The 20,498-nt window shown below is 35.8% G+C and overlaps 1 protein-coding gene across 1 annotated transcript in view; it reads left to right on the forward strand.

Annotated features, from left to right (window-relative positions):
- Window positions 1–20,498, forward strand: part of LOC115451076 (zwei Ig domain protein zig-8) — a 58,333-nt gene that overhangs the window by 19,615 nt on the left and 18,220 nt on the right. The window contains exon 2 of the mRNA XM_030179271.2: window positions 17,086–17,184. Coding sequence (XP_030035131.1) covers window positions 17,112–17,184 — 73 coding nt within the window. The 5' untranslated portion in view covers window positions 17,086–17,111. The remainder of the gene's footprint in view (window positions 1–17,085; window positions 17,185–20,498) is intronic.

Raw genomic sequence — 20,498 nt, forward strand, 5'->3', positions numbered from 1 at the left:
ATCAGAAGTTTAATTAATAAGTACATCTAATATACACATTTCTAGTTCACATAGATACAAATCTTGTTTCGTAGGTGATAGGAATTAAAATGTCACAATACATGGGTTGGAATAAAAAAATTGAGATTACGCTATTTTATACCTTATATATACTATAATAGTTATGAAAACGAGTATGTATAATTTTTTTCGGGTGTATGCGTTACTCATAGCTTATAGTCATATTTATCAGCCAAGTTACTGGTGCTAGGTCTCTCATATGTGAGAGCTCACCTGGATAGGTACCACCATAATGTCTATGTATGGCGCTAAGCACTGGTGTTACTCTTGTGTTCCGGTTTGAAGAACATTGTAGCCAGTGTAACTACTTACTCAACATCTCACGTCTCATGATGGCGGGCGTAATGGAATACCAAAAAATACTTTGTTATTCAATGTGTTGGATAGTACTTTTACTGTTTATGGGCGGTCGTATCGCTTACCATCAGGTGAACGGCAAGCTCGTATCGTCATACATAGCAATTTAAAAAGCTATTCACCAATAGTCGCAAATAGTCTAAATAATAATAAATAGGCATCAGAAGATATTCCAATATCTGTTAATAATCTTCAAATTATTAGTCATTTTGATTATCATACAATATATTTTATTTCACTTAAAAGCAAAAAATTTACTAGTATAAAAAAATAATTTAGTTTATCAATTGATAAATGGTACAGATCCATTTGGTAAAATTTTAAATGACAATAAAAATAAGGTAATTTTGTTAATCATCGCGTTTATGAGAAGAGGCTAATTGTTTATTGATATATAAATACTACTTAACCACCATAAACACCGTTTATTCTTTCGATAGAAAACTATTTGTTCGTATAGCGGATGGAGATCTAAAGAATCAATACATCATTATTTATTTGAAAATGATTTATTTGCATCAACAAGAATGCGGGTGAAAATTCTCTGTGGTCACGTTTTGTTGGAAGGCGACCTCGCGAGGCACTTAACAAACACTGACAAAGCCGTAATTTTACAGTGAGTACTGCACTTTGAACATTGGTATGTCCACAGAAGGAAAGTTTTTAGCTGAAAATGCTATAAAGAAATGCTTTTGACAGCTATTTCGTGGTGTGCTTTGTTTTAAAATTCAATGGGATTTTACTGGGATGGTCTGTAGTCATTAGGGCATGCAATTCAATAATCGATAATTTATCGGTTATCGGACCGTTTAAGAGGAACGATAAATATCGGAATAAAATTCGATAAATATCAATTGTCGATAAAAAATCCTCTAACGCCTCTTTTAGACTAATTGCGAATAATTCGCCAAATAACTTGGCCAATATATATAACTATGAATTATGATAAGTAAATACACTCAAATAAGCAGTTTTTACACGTCCGCATTCGTGATTATTCGTCTGTACTCAATATTTAATTTCAATTTGGTCGTCAATATAGTCAATAATCTAGAGGGTAATTTTATCTGATTAAGAAATACAACCGTTGATTTAATAAAGTTGTATATTATTATTTTTAGTGTGTTATATATTGCTCAAAACAATTAGGGAAGCAGATTTTCTCTTTGATGGGCACGCTTCGCAGCTTATGACGGTAAATGCCGAAGTTCCACAGGGTTCGATGTTATCGTCTACCTTGTTACTTCTGCATATCCATTGATGTTACCGCTTGACAACATTCATTGTTATAAGTGTGTACGATCACGTGAAAAAGATTCCCTATTTCTTTTTTCACCAATCTTCAGGGTATTTTACTCTCATTGCGGAATGATCTGCGTATCCTCGGTGTGGATATCCGCTGTGATCTGAATCCAAGTAATCACATCGAAGGCGTAATATCTGCCACAACACTTAGAGTTGTAATCCTGAACTAGCTGCACCGCTTTTTCACGCTCGGTCAACTCTATCGCGAATTCGCGGTTATCGAATACTGCTCGCAACTCTGGGACGGTTACATCCACTACGCGCTCGGTGCCTTAGATGAATTGCAGCGACAGATACAGACGCGGGGCTTCTGAGCCCCCGCGCAACCATAAGAGACGGGCCGTACCGCGCAGGGGCGGCTGCGGACGACACGACACTTTCGTCAGAGGAAGCCTGTAGCCATCCCTAATGGCCAGTCGGCCACCGCGGTGTTTTAATTGGTATGCCGTGCGTTTTATATGGGGACTCAGCCCGGCGGTCTCCTGAAAGTCCTCATCAAATCTGGGCGGCCCAACGCCGGGTCGTAAGTCATGGGGACCGATAAGATACAACGAAGGCTGGGCGGTAGTCATAAGCACTTCCTCCGCGAAACCAAAGAAAAAGAACGGTACAGTGGGGCCGCTTTGCCGCACATGTATTAAAAATAGTATATCGGTAAGCGGCGATAGCCTAGTTGGGTGTGGAACGGACTGCCAAGACGAATGTCCGCAGGTTCAAATCCCAAGGGCACACACCTCTGACTTTTCTAAAATCATGTGTGTGTCGTTGTGAATTTATCGTTCTATTTAACGGTGAAGGAAAACATCGTGAGGAAACCTGCACATCTGAGAAGTTCTCTATAAGAGTTTCGAAGGTGTGTGAGTTTACCAATCCGCACTGGGTCAGCGTGGTGGACTAAGGCCTAATCCCTCTCAGTAGTAGAGGAGGCCGTGCTCAGCAGTGGGCAAGTGTATAATACAGGGCTGATGTTATTATATCGGTATCAAACTCTTTAGCTAATGCCATAAACTTGAGCAGTTTTTTATTACGAAGAATTTGTTAGGTAACGGTTGTCAATTTTAATTAAATTAAATACGTTTTCGTATTTATTTATTGCGTTATTAAAACTGTAGAAATAATAGTCTTAGTATTATTTCAGAACACTTCCTTGGCGACGAGATAGACGCCGAATAATTTGCACAATTTCTTAGCGCCCAACAAGCGCAACAAATGAGTAAAATGTCTTCCTGCGGTAATGAAAAACTTGCACACATGCTCGAAATTCTTATAAGTTATGAGACAATGTCAGATATGATGTAGCTTCGTTCATGACATTCTTCTTTGTAATTTAGAAAATTCAGATATATTTCCTTAACCAAAGGACAAAATACATCGTCTCAGGAGTATTTCGTCCCTGTTCTACATTTCTTGTTTGTCAAAATAAATTGTAAAAGGAAAAGCAAATAAAATTACATTGTCAACGTGTACAGAAGATGAAAAACACAACCCACATTAATTTAAATTGAGTGTTTAAATACCGAGATGAAAGCGTCATTTATAACTTTAATTTTCAACCTAATTATGTAGGATGTGAAAGATTTTAATTACACTCTCAAGCCATTTGAGGGGGAAATACAGGAGTTTATTTCACTTTTTTGAAATCTATTAGTCTAGTCTCAAGGTTCTAAAACAAAATGGTTAGCCAAATTAAACATTTATTCAAGGTCCGTTTCAAATTTAATTAACACAAACGATTTTTGAGGCTAATTAATTTTGTGAAGATTAAATTTTAACTGGAATGGAAATGTCATAATAAGACGTGTCTGGGATCGCGGGTAGGCCAGGCTTTGTAGCGAATAAAAACTGAAAATGATTGATGGCATAAAATTCTTTGTTGTATCATAAGATATATTTAAGAAAATACCTAAATGGACTGCCTCGGTGGCGTAGTTGTACTGCATGCGCGGTACGGCAGCGCTCTGAGGTCCTGGGTTCGAATCCCGGGTCGGGCAAAGTGATATTTGGGTTTTTCTGCTCAGTATCAGCCCAGAGTCTGGAATTTGTGCCCGATATGGCGATAGGCTCGCCCCTTATCACATCATGGGACGGAACACACTTGGCGAAAAGTGGGTGCCATGGTTGCGCCTCTGCATACCCCTTCGGGGATAAAATGCGTGATGTTGTGCGTGTATATTTAAGAAAATGGACCTTAGCATGGTATTTCTGTGTATATTGAGCACACACTTGTACATCCTGCGTACATAACTGATGTCCGTTGAAATTGGCCGCCGTGGCCGAAATTCGGTTAGGAACAAATCAATCAACCATCATCGTTTCTGTGCCAGATTCCTGGTCAGTTTTTTAGATCTGTCCAGTCAACAGTTCACACATTATTACCTATCAAACATAACTTTGACTTTAAAGAGCAGTAGGATACCAAGAAAGGAAAATAATAAAATTGACAAACATTTCCAGTTCATCTTGAAAAAGCATTCACTTAAATACAGCGGGGAATCGAGTTATTAAAAAGTAAAAAACAGAATGTACGACAACCGCATGGAGACGTGGCCATAAAAAAACTCGCAACCGTAGCAATTATTCGCAACTGTTCCGTAGACACTTTTACGACTACCGAAAAAGTTTATACCCCAGCGCTGCATATGAATTCTTTGAAAAAATTACCCACTAACGGTTTTGCGTCTTTTTTTTAATTGTTGGTACATTTAAGGGGAATAAAATTAGTTTACTGATCTCATTGTAGGAACTGAATTGCTCTTATGACAAGTCAGTTCAATAAATAGAAACTACAAACAAAATGGTCAGGATGGCTTAATCGTTTACAGAATGTCTTGAAGTTATATTTCCCTGTTGGGGTTTCAATGGTGTTCAATATCGGGAGCCTGATCAACATCGTCCGTCAAACTGTTAAACTTTAAACAACTCTACTGTAAGCGATATTATTTGGTGCGGTAATTAATACTTTAAAAAACTTTTTAACAAAAAATTTGACCATCTCCAAAAACCACTAAATACCGTAATATAATTTTCAAAGTGTGCATATAATTTTCCAAATCGGCTCATAAATGACCGAGTTCTGAGGTAACAAACGTTAAAAGCGGTTTTCAATTCGACGTACATTTTATAAGTCGAACTGATAACCGACTCATTTTTTGAAGTCGGTTAAAAATAAAGATGGTTACTCAATTCTCGCTTGACTAGTTATACAGAAAATAATCTATAATTTTTAAAAAAACATACATTACCAAACCTATGCTAGCTAATATTTGTAATCTGTAACAGGCTTTAGATCTGAAAGTATATTTGTATTTACAATCAATTTGTTCCATGTATAATTTAATTTCATACGTAATTTGAGGGTACTGAGATTAAATACGGTTACTGTTTACTTAACTAGCGATTTCGTCTTATTATAAGAAAGCGATAGTTAAGTACACATAGCACAGAGGTACTAACATTCAAATATAGGTATATCAATTTAAATATTAAGTCCTTATATATGAAATTGGCGTTTTATAGTACTGGCCACTTTCATCCGAAATATCTCCTATTTGGTTAAGAATTTCAAAATCAAGGATGATAATATATATCAAAGATGATAAAAAATCACTTTAGTTGCAGGCTCCGGTGTAAGTGATAAAACTGTTTTAATCCACTTGAAGGAAATCGGGAAAGTAAAAAAGGGTAGAAATGTTGCGGTACATTGGCCAGCCGACACAATAAAAAGGGATTTTAAATTGAATCATTATCTGTTATGAAAAGTGGATCCTGTAAGATAATCGGGAACGCTCGCCGCAATGGATGAATCCTGGAGAACAAACCAAATCCCCAAGTGAAAATTAACTGACATAAAATTCTGATTGGCGGACTAGTGCCTGTGTTGTTCACTACAGCTGTCTAACAATTACGGTAGATATCTACTGTTAGCAACTGCTACCGTTTTATAGGACGTAGCTGCTAAACAACTGAGACTGGTCAATCGCTCTAGGCCAATACTGCTTCTAGACAACGCTAGACCACACACTGAACAACAGACGACGGCTAAACTAGACAATCTACAATCGGATGGTCTGTAACATCCACGGTACTCTACGGACGTTGCTCCAATAGATTACCACTTTTTTCGTAATTTGGATAACTTTTTATAAGAAAAAAAAATCGACTCCGAAGTGGCAGTCCCAACCGCCTTCAATGAGTATATTATTTATCGCCCCCATGTTTTTTTATGGGAAAGGGATCTATGAACTCCCTATGAGATGGCAAAAGTGCATAGCTAATAACGGTGCACACTTTAATCTTTATATATAAAAATGAATCCCTATTTCCCTTGGTCACGCCATCACGCGTGAACGGCTGCACTGATTACTCTATTGTTTTTTTGTTGCGTTTGTTATTCTCAGGAGAACGTTTTTATGAAAGAAAATATTCAAAAAATTGCGCGGAAAATTAGAAAATTTAAGAAAACTTAACAACAATATTAATTTTACATAACTGTCAGCGATCGACAGAATGCGCGCGTGCATACATAGTTAGACAGGACAACGTCTGCCGGGTCATCTAGTTAATTATAAATATTAAAATAAAACTACTTTGTATTCCTCCCACACCATATACAATTGCATAGAAATTATATATAAACATTTAGATAGATCTACCTATTTTTTTAAGAAAGTCAAATACATATCACGCCTTATCAGCACAGATATAGAGCAGTAAAACTCAATAATACTTCGCTCGACCCGGGATTTGAACCAGAGACCTCATAGTGTTGCACGTAATACCTACATAATTTCCTCACGATGTTTTCCTTTACCGTTAAAGCAAGCGATAATTCACTTAGAATACACACATCATTTTAGAAAAATCAGAGGTGTGTGCCTTTGGGATTTGAACCTGCAGACATTCGTCTCGGCAGTCCGTTCCATAACCAACCAGGCTATCGCCGCTTCTAGTTTGATATAATTATCTATATTCAAGCGTAGATCAGTTTACAGTAAAACACTGGTAGAAACTAGGTTTACGTAGTCTCGTCAACTATAAATTAATGATGGTTGTCGATTCAAGAGGTAACATTCATAACAGTCTCCAGAAACTTCGAGGAAAATTACTAGGTTTACTAAAGCGCTCTAAACAATTAATAAGCATCCGAGAAAAACAGGGTTGAATTGCAATACCTTTTTCCAGAAGTACTATGACATCTTACAGTATTAATATTACATATTATTACATATATACTAATATAGAAGGCTGAAGAGTTTGTTTATCTGAATGCGCTTCTCTTAGGACCAACTATATCGATTTTAACTTTTTTTTACTGATAAGAAGCTACATTACTCATGAGTTTTCTTATCTATTTTTTATCTCGGAAAAAAATTATGACAGAGAAACTTTTAAGAAAAACCTCCGCCATGTTTGTATTCGATGAAATTTTGTATGAATAGTTTATAGGCAAATTTGCTTCCCGATAAAACGTATAGCGAGGCCTTTGTCCCAAAAAAGTATAATACAAAATTCATTGCCAATACCGATAACTTATAAGTTGAATCACTTCCTTAACAACTGTTATAACAAAAATCAAAACAAGTAACACAATATAAAATACAAGATTCGATAACAAAAAAGAATCAAAAGAATGAACATGATTTGAAGAAATATGAAATACTTGATACCAAGCCATCCAATCAGCGGTGTCGAGACGATCTTTCATTCCGCACGACAACATTCAACAATAAAGTACATCATAAATCACGGGGGCTTTATCTCATCAAAACTAGAAGTTTCTCTCGTTTTTCACTAGCATCTGCAGTGACCTACTTTTTCTTACCTCGGCGTCTCATTCAACGTCTGTATTTTAGTTCTGACATCTTGAGTTTCTATTTTAGACTGTGCCAAAATATTCATTAGACTGTATGAAATAAGGAAATGTAGGTAATTGTGATTAAAGGTCGATTTATTGAAGGATACAGAATTTGAATTGAGCGGTTTCCTCTAAAACTTTGTGGTTAGAAAAAAAAAATTGTTTTTTACAACTTTATAAATTTTCATTAATGTCATTCAGTTTTGTCTAATAAAATATAACATAAAATATATATTTAACCTGCATACTATTGGAATTATAGCAAGCGAACTTAACGAGTTGAGTTAATATTATTATATAGATTCTAATCTAATGAGAACATTTTAACTGACTGCTAGACAGTGTGGTTGTTCAACAATAATCGCACAAGTACCTGTAAGCCACAGTGGCTGATTCCAATAAGTCGCAAACTCTGTAAGCAAAGATGCTTACGATTCGGATTTATAAATTTAGTTCTAACTAAATTTATAAATTTGGATTTATAAATTTAGTCAGAACTAAATTTATAAATTTAGTCGGAACTAAATTTATAAATTTGGATTTATAAATTCAGTCAGAACTAAATTTATAAATTTAGTCAGAACTAAATTTATAAATCCGAATGCTTTGTTGTAACAGGGAAACGCTGGACCCGCTGAACATAAGTAGACTATATCCTAGATTCAAGGGCACCTTTTCCGGTAAGCTACATTATTTAGGAGTCATATACTTGGGCGAAGCCACGGCAGCATTTAGTAACTAATAATTAAGTTTGATGGAGGTAGGATATACTTTATATCCGCTCGGATAGTGACCACATTACAATACATTGTACATTTAAACCCGCCATAATGGCCGAGTTAGTGTGTCGCGTTCCGGAATCAGTCTGGATATATCCGGTTCCTACGGCCGGCATAATTGTGTTGACTGCCGTGGGGTAATCATCTCTCATCAGTCGACAATCTATTGGACCCCACTCCACTGACCATCAGCAGCGGTGTCACATGGCCGCGTACGTATAAAAAAGTCAGACGGTCTCTTCCTGCCCCTCGACAAGGGACGTTTTCCAACATTATAAACAGCATTGTAGTTATCGCGATACAAAAAACAAAAGCACTCTTAACCCAATTACCAATAGAAAGCAAAGGCTTGCAAACATTCTAGATTCTTCGAAAAGATTATTCCAATACAAACGACTTGTGAATAGATTCAAACTTGTTTACTTTTCATTTCCGAGATCTCGATAATATACCGATTTGATTGATAACGTGAAAGTTTCTAAACCATACTTTGTCAATGTAAGCACTAAAATTGCTATTCGGGGATTTAATATTTTATAGAAGTATTAGATTTAATAGATCTTATACTTTTATATAATAATAGTTTAAAATATATAATTTGATATACCTATAAACTGGTGCTGGTATTAGGATATATTAAAACACTTATGTCCACTCGGATAGCGATCACCGTAAACAAGGTGTTAAAACCCGTCATAGTGGCCCACGTAACTGTGTCGCGTTCCGGGATCAGCCTGTGTATATCCGGTTCCAACAGGCCGGCATAATTGTGTCAACTTTCGAGGGGTAATCATCTCTCGTCAGACATTCTATTGGACAATTATTGGTAAAGTGGGGCACTATGCCATGCTCGCATTAAATAATAATAAACTAGCCTTCGCTTGCGGCTCGTGTTGGAACATATCTTGTAACACTTATAGTTATAAATCTACCGATTAGTAAACAGATATTGAGAATCGAATCAGTATTTCTAGAGATTAAAATATTAATATAAAAACTTATGCATTGTATTAGTTATGAAAGTTTATTGCTAACGGCTGAAGTGTTTATTTGTTTGTTTAAACACGCTTATCTTAAGAACTACTAGTTGGAATTCAAATTGTTTTGGTGTTGTATAGCCCATTTATGGAAGAAGGCTATAGACTATATAACATCACGCTATGACCAATAAGAGCGGAGCATCAATGGAAAATATAACAAAAACGGGGAAAATATTTAGCGGGACTTTTATCCCGGAAAAACATTACACGCAGGCAGATCCGTAAGCAAATACTAGCAATAAATATTATTGATATGTATGCACAAGTGTTTGCATTAAACAATAAACTCATTACCAGTTGTCATTACCATACATGTAAAATACCAAGAATGCAAACCGTAGTTGCATAACATAACATAAATAAGTTTATTTATTCACTGTGAAGCAGGTGGCGCTGCATCGATGGCAGCGCTCGCAAACAAAAATAAAATAACGTGCGCTGTATTAAGGTATCTTTTTATTTTACTGAATATTTATGTTTGGTAAATTAGCCCCATTTCAAAATAACATTAATAATAAATAATAATACCAGCCCTGTATTATATACTTGCCCATTGCTGAGCACGGGCCTCCTCTACTACTGAGAGGGATAAGGCCTTAGTCCACCACGCTGGCCTAGTGCGGATTGGTAGACTTCACACACCTTCGAAATTCCTGTAGAGAACTTCTCAGATGTGTAGGTTACCTCACGATGTTTTCCTTCACCGTTAAAGCGAACGATAAATTCACAAAGAATACACACATGATTTTAAAAAAGTCAGAGGTGTGTGCCCTTGGGATTTGAACCTGCGGACATTGGTCTTGGCAGTCCGTTCCACACCCAACTAGGCTATTGTCGCTTGCTAGGCTATCGTCGCTTAAAATAACATTCCTCAAGTAATATTCCTATTATTAATATGTAGGTCTCTCGTATCCCAGACTCCAGCTGATTGTGTCATCTATCATAGTATGGGATGGAAATTCGAATACGCATATTAAAAATGTGCACACTAGTTCGACCTCTACCTACACATTCTATAATTGAAGGCATGAGTTTATGGATCAAGTTGGTTACAACCAAGCGAGCGGATTCCTCGTCCTCTTATTCAGCTAAATAAAAAAAAGATAAGCGTGCGAAGCAATAGGTTCAACAAAATTAACCCCAACGCTTCGAAATAATGGTTGCCATATAAAATGAGGCCTTGCGACAAAGAATAACCTTTTACGACAATCGACTCATGCGATACAACGGTAATAAACATCTCGCTCTCTTTGACACGTGACGTTTATGGTAAGGAAAAATGTTCTTGCGGTTGTATGGAAATTGTGCGTTATTGAATGAAAGCGCGGTTTGTTCTCTTGCAAATATCGTTTCTTTGTCTTGTACTGTAACGCGGAACCAAAGTAAAACCGGCGGCATTATTGGTTTGAAGATCAATAAAATATTTAGAATGAAAGGCGGGATATATTTTATATCTGTTCGGTTAGCATCCACCGATGTTAAATCCGCCATAGTGGCTCACGTAAGTGTGTCGCGTTCTGGAATCAGCCTGTATTTATCCGGTTCCAACAGGCATAATTATGTCGAATACCGAGGAGTAACATCTCCCGTCAGTCGACATTATATTGGACCCTACTCCAATTACCATACACAATGGTGTCATTTGCTGTGAAAAATATACATAAACTGCTAAAGATTAGTTATATTAATATTATATTTGTATTTTGAGGAGACACAAACATTATTTTTATATCAGAATGTTGTCAAACTAGTATCTAGGTCACCTAAAAGTAAGACATTAGTTACCACCACCATACACATGGAACTAGAGAATTCGTAGGTATACTGAAATTTGAAATGGGACAAGATATTTTTGAACCTACGTTATAAAATAAAAATGATAAACTTTCTTTTTCCTCATCTGCATGCTGTACAAATTCTGTGTCTGTTGCTAAAATTTTAAGTATATGGCACTATATTGCCCTGTAACCTTAATACAAAAACACGCATCCCGCTTTCATTCCCGAAGAAGTGCAACCCGGATACTTTTATATGTCTTCTGTCTCTCAACCTAATAGGCGACTCGCAAATCTTCGCCATGCCGAGCACAAATACCAGACTTTGTTAAGACTAAGCAGAAAACTTCAATAAATGTATGGGATTCAATACAATAAATGATACTTATCTTTTTAACCAATCAACTACGATTTGATAGTGTACATATCTAATATAAGACATATGTTCTATATTGGAAATTTCTCGAGGCTTACCACTACCAATGAAACGCATGGCATTTGGCTATGACCAGATTGAGTGGGAGGAACTATCTACCTCTAAGATGATTCCGATATGTCTATTATGAATAGCAACACAGCAAAGTTTATAATAAGTTTTCGGCAAATACTGTTTTTAAACATTACTTATTAGATTAGAATTGTAATATTGTATTAAAAGCATTCAAGTTGATGGTTTCGTCTAATCTTTGCATTTATTACAATTAAATATTAACACATCGTTTGAAACAATCATGATTCGGGCACAAATTTTGGAATGCAATCATCTATTCTGTGTGTCTTATATAAAACAAAAAAAAAATTACTATACGTGAAGTAGAAATACCTCCAAGACAACAACATACCATTTCAATTACATTTCACATAAAGTAAAATAAACGTTGCATTTAAAACATTTAAATTTATTTCTTCTAATTTATGTTTACGTCTTCCCCGGCCATTTTGTACAAACACAGTGCCCTATATTGCAGGGTAATTTTGTTTACTTTTGCCATAAAGAGTTTTTATCACACGTACATATTTACATTTACTGCCGGACGGACTGCCACCTATGGAAGTACTTTTGTGTACATTTTGGTATTACTAATTACTTTACCCTGTAAGTCGTTAAAAATATTACGTGTACTGAATTATAATTTTTGTAATTTTATAGTTTTACCGGTGTGTTTTATCTATTATAAATGGCGATGACCGATGGTAATGAAAAAATACTTTGTCATCCACTCTAACGTTTGTTCGTGTGAGTTAATCTTCTATCTTTCAAATCGATATAATAATGATATTATGAGGAATAGATAATTGATATTAAATATAGATAGCAGCTTTATTCCTAATGGTGGATGGTATATTTTTTACTTCAAGGCTGGATATCGACCACCCTGCATATGACGAAAACCCTGTCCCAGAATAATTTCTTTGTCATAAGTGGTGTTTTTTTTAACGCTACGTCCTTTAAAAAAATTACATTTTAAAATTTTCTCTGTTCATATATACGGCCAAGTATTTCAATTATAAGTTTCAGATTATGCGTTAGTTAGAAAACATTCAACCATTTTTAGTAATCCTGCCGTCCATGCCGAACAAATCGATATAGATATTGTTCATGCTAAATACGTTATTAGGAAAAAAAAACTAAATCAGTTTAGAGCTACTGCTTTCAATTGGGTCACATAAATCTATGTAGATTTGAGCCACGAAGACCTAGTTTACTTTCTCTTTCTTAACATTATTTTCCGTCAATTTCGGCTGTAAAATCTCAACAATTTATCCTTGCACCTCGTTCTTGTTATCTTGAATGTGTAAATGTATAATTCCTTATGGACTCTAAAACGGCGAAAGGGAACGGGACGGCGATTAATGAAAGTTATAATCTTCAGATTAGCGCAGCAGTGGTCCGGTGAGGTTTGGTCGGACGGTTCACTAGTAATAAATAACATCCGATGTTTACAACAATAATTAATAATCACGATAGGAGAAATTGCCTGTATCTTTTGTATTTTTTTAAGTTTAAGATTTTCACGAGTTATTTACCGTACAAAAAGAACTTGAAGCAGATTTAAATAAAACCCCACGTTTCGCCAGAATCTTCCTAATTTGTTCCAAGTTTAATTAAATTCCAACACTCTCAGCGTCAATGTTTCGATTTATTGTCCAAATACATTATTCATTAGAAAAATTAAAGCATATAATTTACATGAACAACGCGACATTTTTTTACAAAAATCTTGTAAAGGAACGCCATTTCCATACATTACGCAGTGCAAAAACAAAGTCGTTTAGTAGATTTTTTTCTGGCTTAAAAGATCCGGCAACTCTGTGTGGATTTTGCTACCTTAGTGCCTCCCCAAATAAATTCACATACAAATTGGACTTTACAAATTATTTCAGTATTTCTATTTTAGAGTGATGTTTGATGCTCTATATTTGGCCTACATTCTTGCCAATGTAATTATCAACTTTATAGGAAGTCATATTTAGCAAAGGAAAATAATATATAAAATATTTTTTTAATAAGGCGCTGCAATACTTAAGTGTATTTGGTGTTACTTAAGTAACTAGATTCGTTGTTCCATTCCTAGAAACATGATATCGATCTCATCTTGCTCTCTGCCATTGCTATTTTAAGTAACAAAGACAGTTTCCAATCCAGGGACACAAAACCAAAACAATGGACGGCTTCATTATATACGTGTGGCGGTACAATTAGTATATTTACCGCCACCTCTTCAACATCACCGTAACTGCAAAATGTATGTTGAAAATTAGGAAATAATACTCAATAATCATACTAGATGGCCATAGACGGTTCTGACTTGCGATAGCAGAATTTGTAAATATACCAACTCCGAATAAGAACTGTCGGAAGAGCCACGCCCGGTCAGGCTCAATATGTGACTGGAAAAGATCTCCAGGGGAAGACCCCTCCAATAGAGGAACATAACCATCTATTCCTCTACAGGGTCGACTACCTATACACGCCACTACATGAGCAATAAAGGAGACTGTTCAAATTTTATGAAAGATACATACGATCAAACGCTACGATACGTAACGTGACATACGAAAACTAAAATAACATTTCTGAAAAGGTCCGACCCGACGCCATTTCTACAGTAAGTAGCCGTCCTGAAACCATTCTAAAAGTTGCATGTCACGACCCCAAATATGGGAATGGTTTTAACGCGTATAAAATATATTTTTATATGAGGACGAGATTCCCAGCTCAGCTAACGGTAAACGCGATAGCACCACCATAACAATCAATAGCACAATTTAACTGTGATGATAAAATATTGCACAATGTACAACACTGCACTAAGTCTTTGACCAGGAGAAAGTACCTATGTCTCATAATTCCCAGTGAGGTAGGTAAAGAAATGACAAGATATTAAAGTAATCTGGAACCGATACCTAAAATTACAACAGTTGTCATTGGTTGGCAATCCTTGCAGGTGACTCTCAGACTGTTAGAGCTTCTTATATGTTAACGGCATAATAATAAATATTAATTCCCTTTATTTCGAATGTTACTTTTTACATTTATATAAAAAAAAATATGCAAAATTATCATCTTCATTCATCTTAAAAATATCAATGCTAATAAAAAATTTAAATACCCTCCGATGACAACACTCAAAACCCGAGCGACTACTTAGTGGTTAGGGATTCAATAATAGAAATTATTATTAATACATAGTACTGTTTTGTACTATACTGTCATATTAAAAAGAAAAAAAAATATCGTTTAGCAAGTGAAGTTTAATTAACCCAAGACGTCGCACCCTGCAAGTTTAGTGCCTGAAATAATATTCAAACCGAAACACAATAATTCTTGCACTGCTAAAATAGACTATTATATACCTAAACCACACACAACCCCTATATCTCGGAAGGCGTAAGTAGAAGTGCAACCAGAGCATCGAATGTTCGCCTATTTTTTCCGTCCCATGTTAAGGGGACGTGTATCGCCATAGCGGGCACATTTTCTAGATTCCGGGCTCGTGGAGATGAAAAATCCAATATCACTGCTCGACTACTAAACTACGCCACCGAAGCAGTCTCGTCTATATCTGGACGAGATAACCTATGATTTTTAACTATAATACACTTAATATTACATACTATTGCAAAAAGCGATATAAAAAAATCATTGCTGTGGAAACGAAAAAGTTTTATTTTCGTGGAAGCATATTTGGCGGCTTTATTTTGGAGGAAAAATTAGTGGAAATAATATTTTCGCCTCTTCGAAGTTAATTAAGACGGTGTTAATTGACATATTAGATAACTTTCTGTCGGTACGAATTATAATAATATCAAAGTTAAAAAAAAATATTACACTTCCGAAATATTCTTTGGACTACCCGCAACAATATGTCATCAAAATAAAACTAGTTTTAGGATTTTATCGCGGTTATTCTAGTTTTATTTTAATCCCGATGTTTCAAAGACAGCCTTCACGGTTACACATACGAGGTGGACTGAAAAACTAAAAAACCACCATTAAATCTGAAAACTAGTTTCATTTTAAACGTTATCGGGTTCAACCAAATTAAATTTGTTCGTCAAACCTATATCCAAGTTTGCTTGCATAATATAGGCAGAAGGCTGAAACTATCAAACCGTAACGTTACTACGCTTGCACAATATCGGCAGAAATAGACATTGCGGTGATATCTTTCAGATTCTGGAATAAAAAAAACCTACCATCAATATAAGAATAAACCAGAGAGCCGGTTTGGTCATTCTTCGCAGTTTCTCTTCCCCGTCGCCCCGCCCAGCACCGACGCAAACTCAAGGTCATTAACACTTAGCTGACTAATGATTTCTTACGTTTACGCGAATCTTAGACATTAAAATTAAACTATTTATCGGATTTTATCGCGATTTTAATATTTTAGTTTTCTCCGGACGTTTCGAAGACTTTGCAGCCTTCGTGGTCACGGGGGGACGAAAATAAATTAATTTTAATGACTTAGCTGACTAATTAAGCTAAATAAATACACCAGTTTATTTTTCTAAGACTAATATTTTTTTATATTTAGGTAAGACAGTATACACCTTTTCTATCGTTAACGTATAAAGACAAAAAAAAAAAACATGTGGGAGATGGACAAGTCTGTCGATAGTAAATATCATTCTCATGGTACCCATATGTTTTAGTATGATTTTAAACTTATAATGCTCTGCGAATCCAATAAAATAACTCATTCAGATTGTTGTGGGTTTGCCTCGTTTTTGTAGTGCGTCGGGAATGTTCGCCGGTATGCACATAGAAGATTTTAGTGCGATGATGCGAAAGCGAGCGACTTCATTGATGCGCAGGGTTTGGGGTGCGCCCAAGAGCATTGGAGCCCTTGTAAGCAATGACTGTACGTGCGATTTTTGAGACGCTATTTTGAGTTGCATAAACCTAACGCTCAGTTGGTAGGTCGGTGAATCGCCCGCTGTAATATTTTGTCTTGTTCTTTGAGTCCTGTTTATTTGTAACTGTATGTATTAACATTTAATATAAGTATTGTAGTTTACTAAGACTTTGAGTGTATATTACCCTGAAATAAATGTATTATTATTCTCTTTATTTTTTATGTTCTTTTTTACATTTTTACACATATATTCTTTAAAAAAAACATGCATATAAAAAAATGAATGACCCTCCGATGGCGAAGCTCACAATCCAAGCCACCGGCGGTTAGAGATTCAAAGTGAGGAATCTCCTCACAATGCGCGCCGTGTCCAGCAATACTGCCTTCTGTATCTGGCCTCCGACCCAACGGCCAATTGAGAGCTTCTGAAGATGTTGGTCGAGGCTCTTTGGTATCAACCTATGCGCAGAAACTATCATTATTAAAACGTTTCACGACAAAAACTTCCAAAAAAATTTATTGCAGTTACCATATTAACAGTGTAACACGTTTCAGTGACCCAGGCTTGCGCGTCGAAAGTAATGGGGCACGCAGCGGGCGGACCTAAATCCGCTTTATGGATATCTCTTCTACATGGATTCCTTTTCCTCGTCGGTAAGTACGTGTTATGTTACGTCTAAGAATATTGGTAAGGTTTATAGCTTGATTTTAATATGTGACGTATTAAATTTTAAGTTGTTTGCGTTTGTTTCTGTTTATGAGTTAAAGTTAATTTTTATCTATTCCCGTAAAAAGAATACATGAAATTCTAGTCGGTAATTGTTGCATAAAATAGGGTATTTGACTAAGTTTGATTTTATGCATTTCAATATTGTAACAAGAAAGAAATCCTTCTGTGAAAACAGCATTAAAATTCGATAACTAATAAGGCAGTATTTCAAATATTGCAACGTGCAGGAGTAGACATAGAAAGGCAATATCGCTCCATCTCTTTCTTTCGCACGCAACTTAATGCCCGCTGACGTCACATGCAAGTGTTTCGTCTCTTTTCTGTTTTTTGACACTCACCCCTACTACCAAATTTTAATGACTTATAACTTGTGGAATTTGCATCAGATTTCAATGATTTCCTCTGTTCTAGAATTAATACAACGTACATACTTTATAAAAGCTAGTGTAGCGGACAGGCTAAATTTCATGCTGGTAACGTACAAAATTCTTTCACATAAGCAAGGCCTAGACTAAACCTTAGTTTACAATATAAGCTATAATTTAACTGCATCTTAATCTGATTCCCTAATTTGAAACAGAGCTCTAAGAGTGTTTGCGAGACTAGGCAAATGAGACGTGGGCGCTGCCGTCTAGACGAGACGGTGCAACGAACTGCACGTACTTAGATCTGCAAACGAGCTAGTGTGGATAGCATGTGTCCATTGTTCGGATAAAGATTAAGGCCAAAAATATTGTTGCAACATTCCAAAAACAGATGTTGCTCGTGGAAAGTTATTTGCTGGTGTTCAAATCCTATGAACTTTTCAAACACAAATGACTGTACGATATAAATGTGAAAAGCCCTTTCTGCTATAAAAGTCGCTAAAATCTGAACTAAGCAAGCGCCATCTATTAAAAAACAGATTCATAAATTCCTATGGAAGCAAATTACCGGGATAAGAAATAGCCTACGTTTTAACCAAAGACTTGGCCTATCTCCATGCCCAGATTTCATGCAAATCGATGCTCAGTGTTTCTGCGTTTACTTATATCCAACCATCTACACAAAGTATGTTACACATGTCGTACCAATATTACATGCATGGATTTTCTTGAATGTTTACATGTTTCTTAGAAGTTACCGCAAAAACAGTTAACTAATTTGGATGCAATTTGGGCCACGTCTTTACGTGCCAGCTAAAAGGTAAAGCAAAAGCAAGCCTATACGTTAATCCAAGACATGCTCTATACCATGGGCTATCTTTTATCCCGGTATTATGATCCCGTTTAAAATAATTTTCATATGTTTTAGATAAATGACGTTATAGATCGCTACAGTGATGTTCAAGGACTTTTGTACCAAGAAAGGCTTCTCACGCGGGCGAAGCCGCGAGCAACATCTATTTTATAATATTAATTGGATGGATTTGAGCTACTAAATATTGCGTGTTCGGTGTTTACAATGTTTAACAGCAGCAAATAATGTTTTTAAAAGTTATTTCTTTACTTACTTGTAAAGAAGATTAAAATTGCCTTATCTGCAAGAAAAGGATAGAGGTAGAGGCTACCCGTCGTCGACCTGGTGGTCGAATGTAAAAAGAGACCTCAAGAAAGCCCAAAGCCCAAAGTACCAGATGATACAACACAGGATAGATGAACCTGGCGCAAACTAGTGAGGAGACCCGAACCCAAATAACGGGAACAGGGTTGAACAAAGAAAATTTCTTTACTTATACACTATACTAGGTCAGCCAACATTGTGTGTTTTCGACGATTTGCCAAGGATTCAGTTCCCTAAGGATTGCGTTAGGCAGGCGGGTAGTCGTAAAAAGTAATCCTTATTTAACGCGCAGCATGCGTATAAACGTGTTGCTAACCACGCCAACCCACGTTGGAATGAGATTAGGTCAGATTAAAAGAATGCTGAAGAGTGAAAATCTGACAAAAGCTTTATGTATGAGACATACCGTAAGAAAAGATATAAATTATCAGATTTTGTTAATTTCTTGCACGGCCAAGTAACTTCACTGCATCTGATGGTAAGTGGAGTAGGTTCCAATATAAACATATCACGTGCCAAAAGCTATGACTAAATACATTTCTCAACAATTTAAAGCAAGAAATACTGTCAGTGTATTAACTTCATAGTAAATGCGGTCATGCAGCCATCTACGCGGACACAATTTATCCGAAACGAATGATGTACACTCGTAAATCACGGGGCAGAAGTGGGGTGCCCATACGTCCCACATTTTCCGGGACAGCTATTTTTATACTTGCCTTTCGTTCCAGGGGTTAATAAAACATCTCGCAGAAAGGAGATTGGACTTATTTTCCAAATATGTTGATATTTTTTGCACGGTACCCTCACAAGTTCTTGTTCATTTTGCTCGCTGTATTTGAATGCGGAAATTATGAAATTTGAAAGAAATTTAGGGTAAGCGTTTTTTGCATACGTTTTAATAATTGAGGCACGTATACCTAAACATTAATGATTTGTCGTAGGTATCGTTATCGTAAGACGCATTCCATCTTGCTTTTAATACAAAACCTCTTCAACTGCTAAGTATAGGGAAGGTTGATGTGAATTAAAATTAAGTGTGTTATGCCAAATAACTCTAATAAAGCATGAATAAATTAATAAAAAAAATATATATTTTTGTTATTTCTCAATCATAGACTGAATAGGATATTTGACTTATTTTTATTTATAACTTTTATAAAATATCATATAAATAATAACTTACTTTTAGAAAATCATTGAAATCTGATGAAAAAAATCTATAACTTATAAGCCATTGAAATTCGATAGTAAGAGTCAGTGTCAAAAAACAGAAGAGGGACGAAATATTTGCATGTGACGTCAGCAGGCATTACGATGCGCGTGAAAGAAAGAGATGGAGCGTATATCTATATCTTAATGTAATGTAATTTCTGAAAGACGACCAACCGATCATGTGTTTACCTGTTTAATATTGCTATTTTTTTTTCTTTTCTCCTGACTGAAAATTATGATTGTACATGTAGGCGAATGCACGCTGTACGCCGTTATTTAAGTAGGAATTTATGTTCTCTTTTATTTCCTATCTTTAATTTCATTTTATGCCGCTCTAGGTTTAATCGATTGGATTTCATCTTATCCCATGTTAACGGTGATGTGCGTGCATTATTTTATAATATCCTGAAGGCTTTATCCCGAAAAAGTATGCAGCGGGAATTGGGACCTGTAACGGGAGAAGTCGTTCATAAAGATACAT

The sequence above is a fragment of the Manduca sexta genome, chromosome 24, assembly GCF_014839805.1.
Source record: "Manduca sexta isolate Smith_Timp_Sample1 chromosome 24, JHU_Msex_v1.0, whole genome shotgun sequence".
NCBI lineage: Eukaryota > Metazoa > Arthropoda > Insecta > Lepidoptera > Sphingidae > Manduca > Manduca sexta.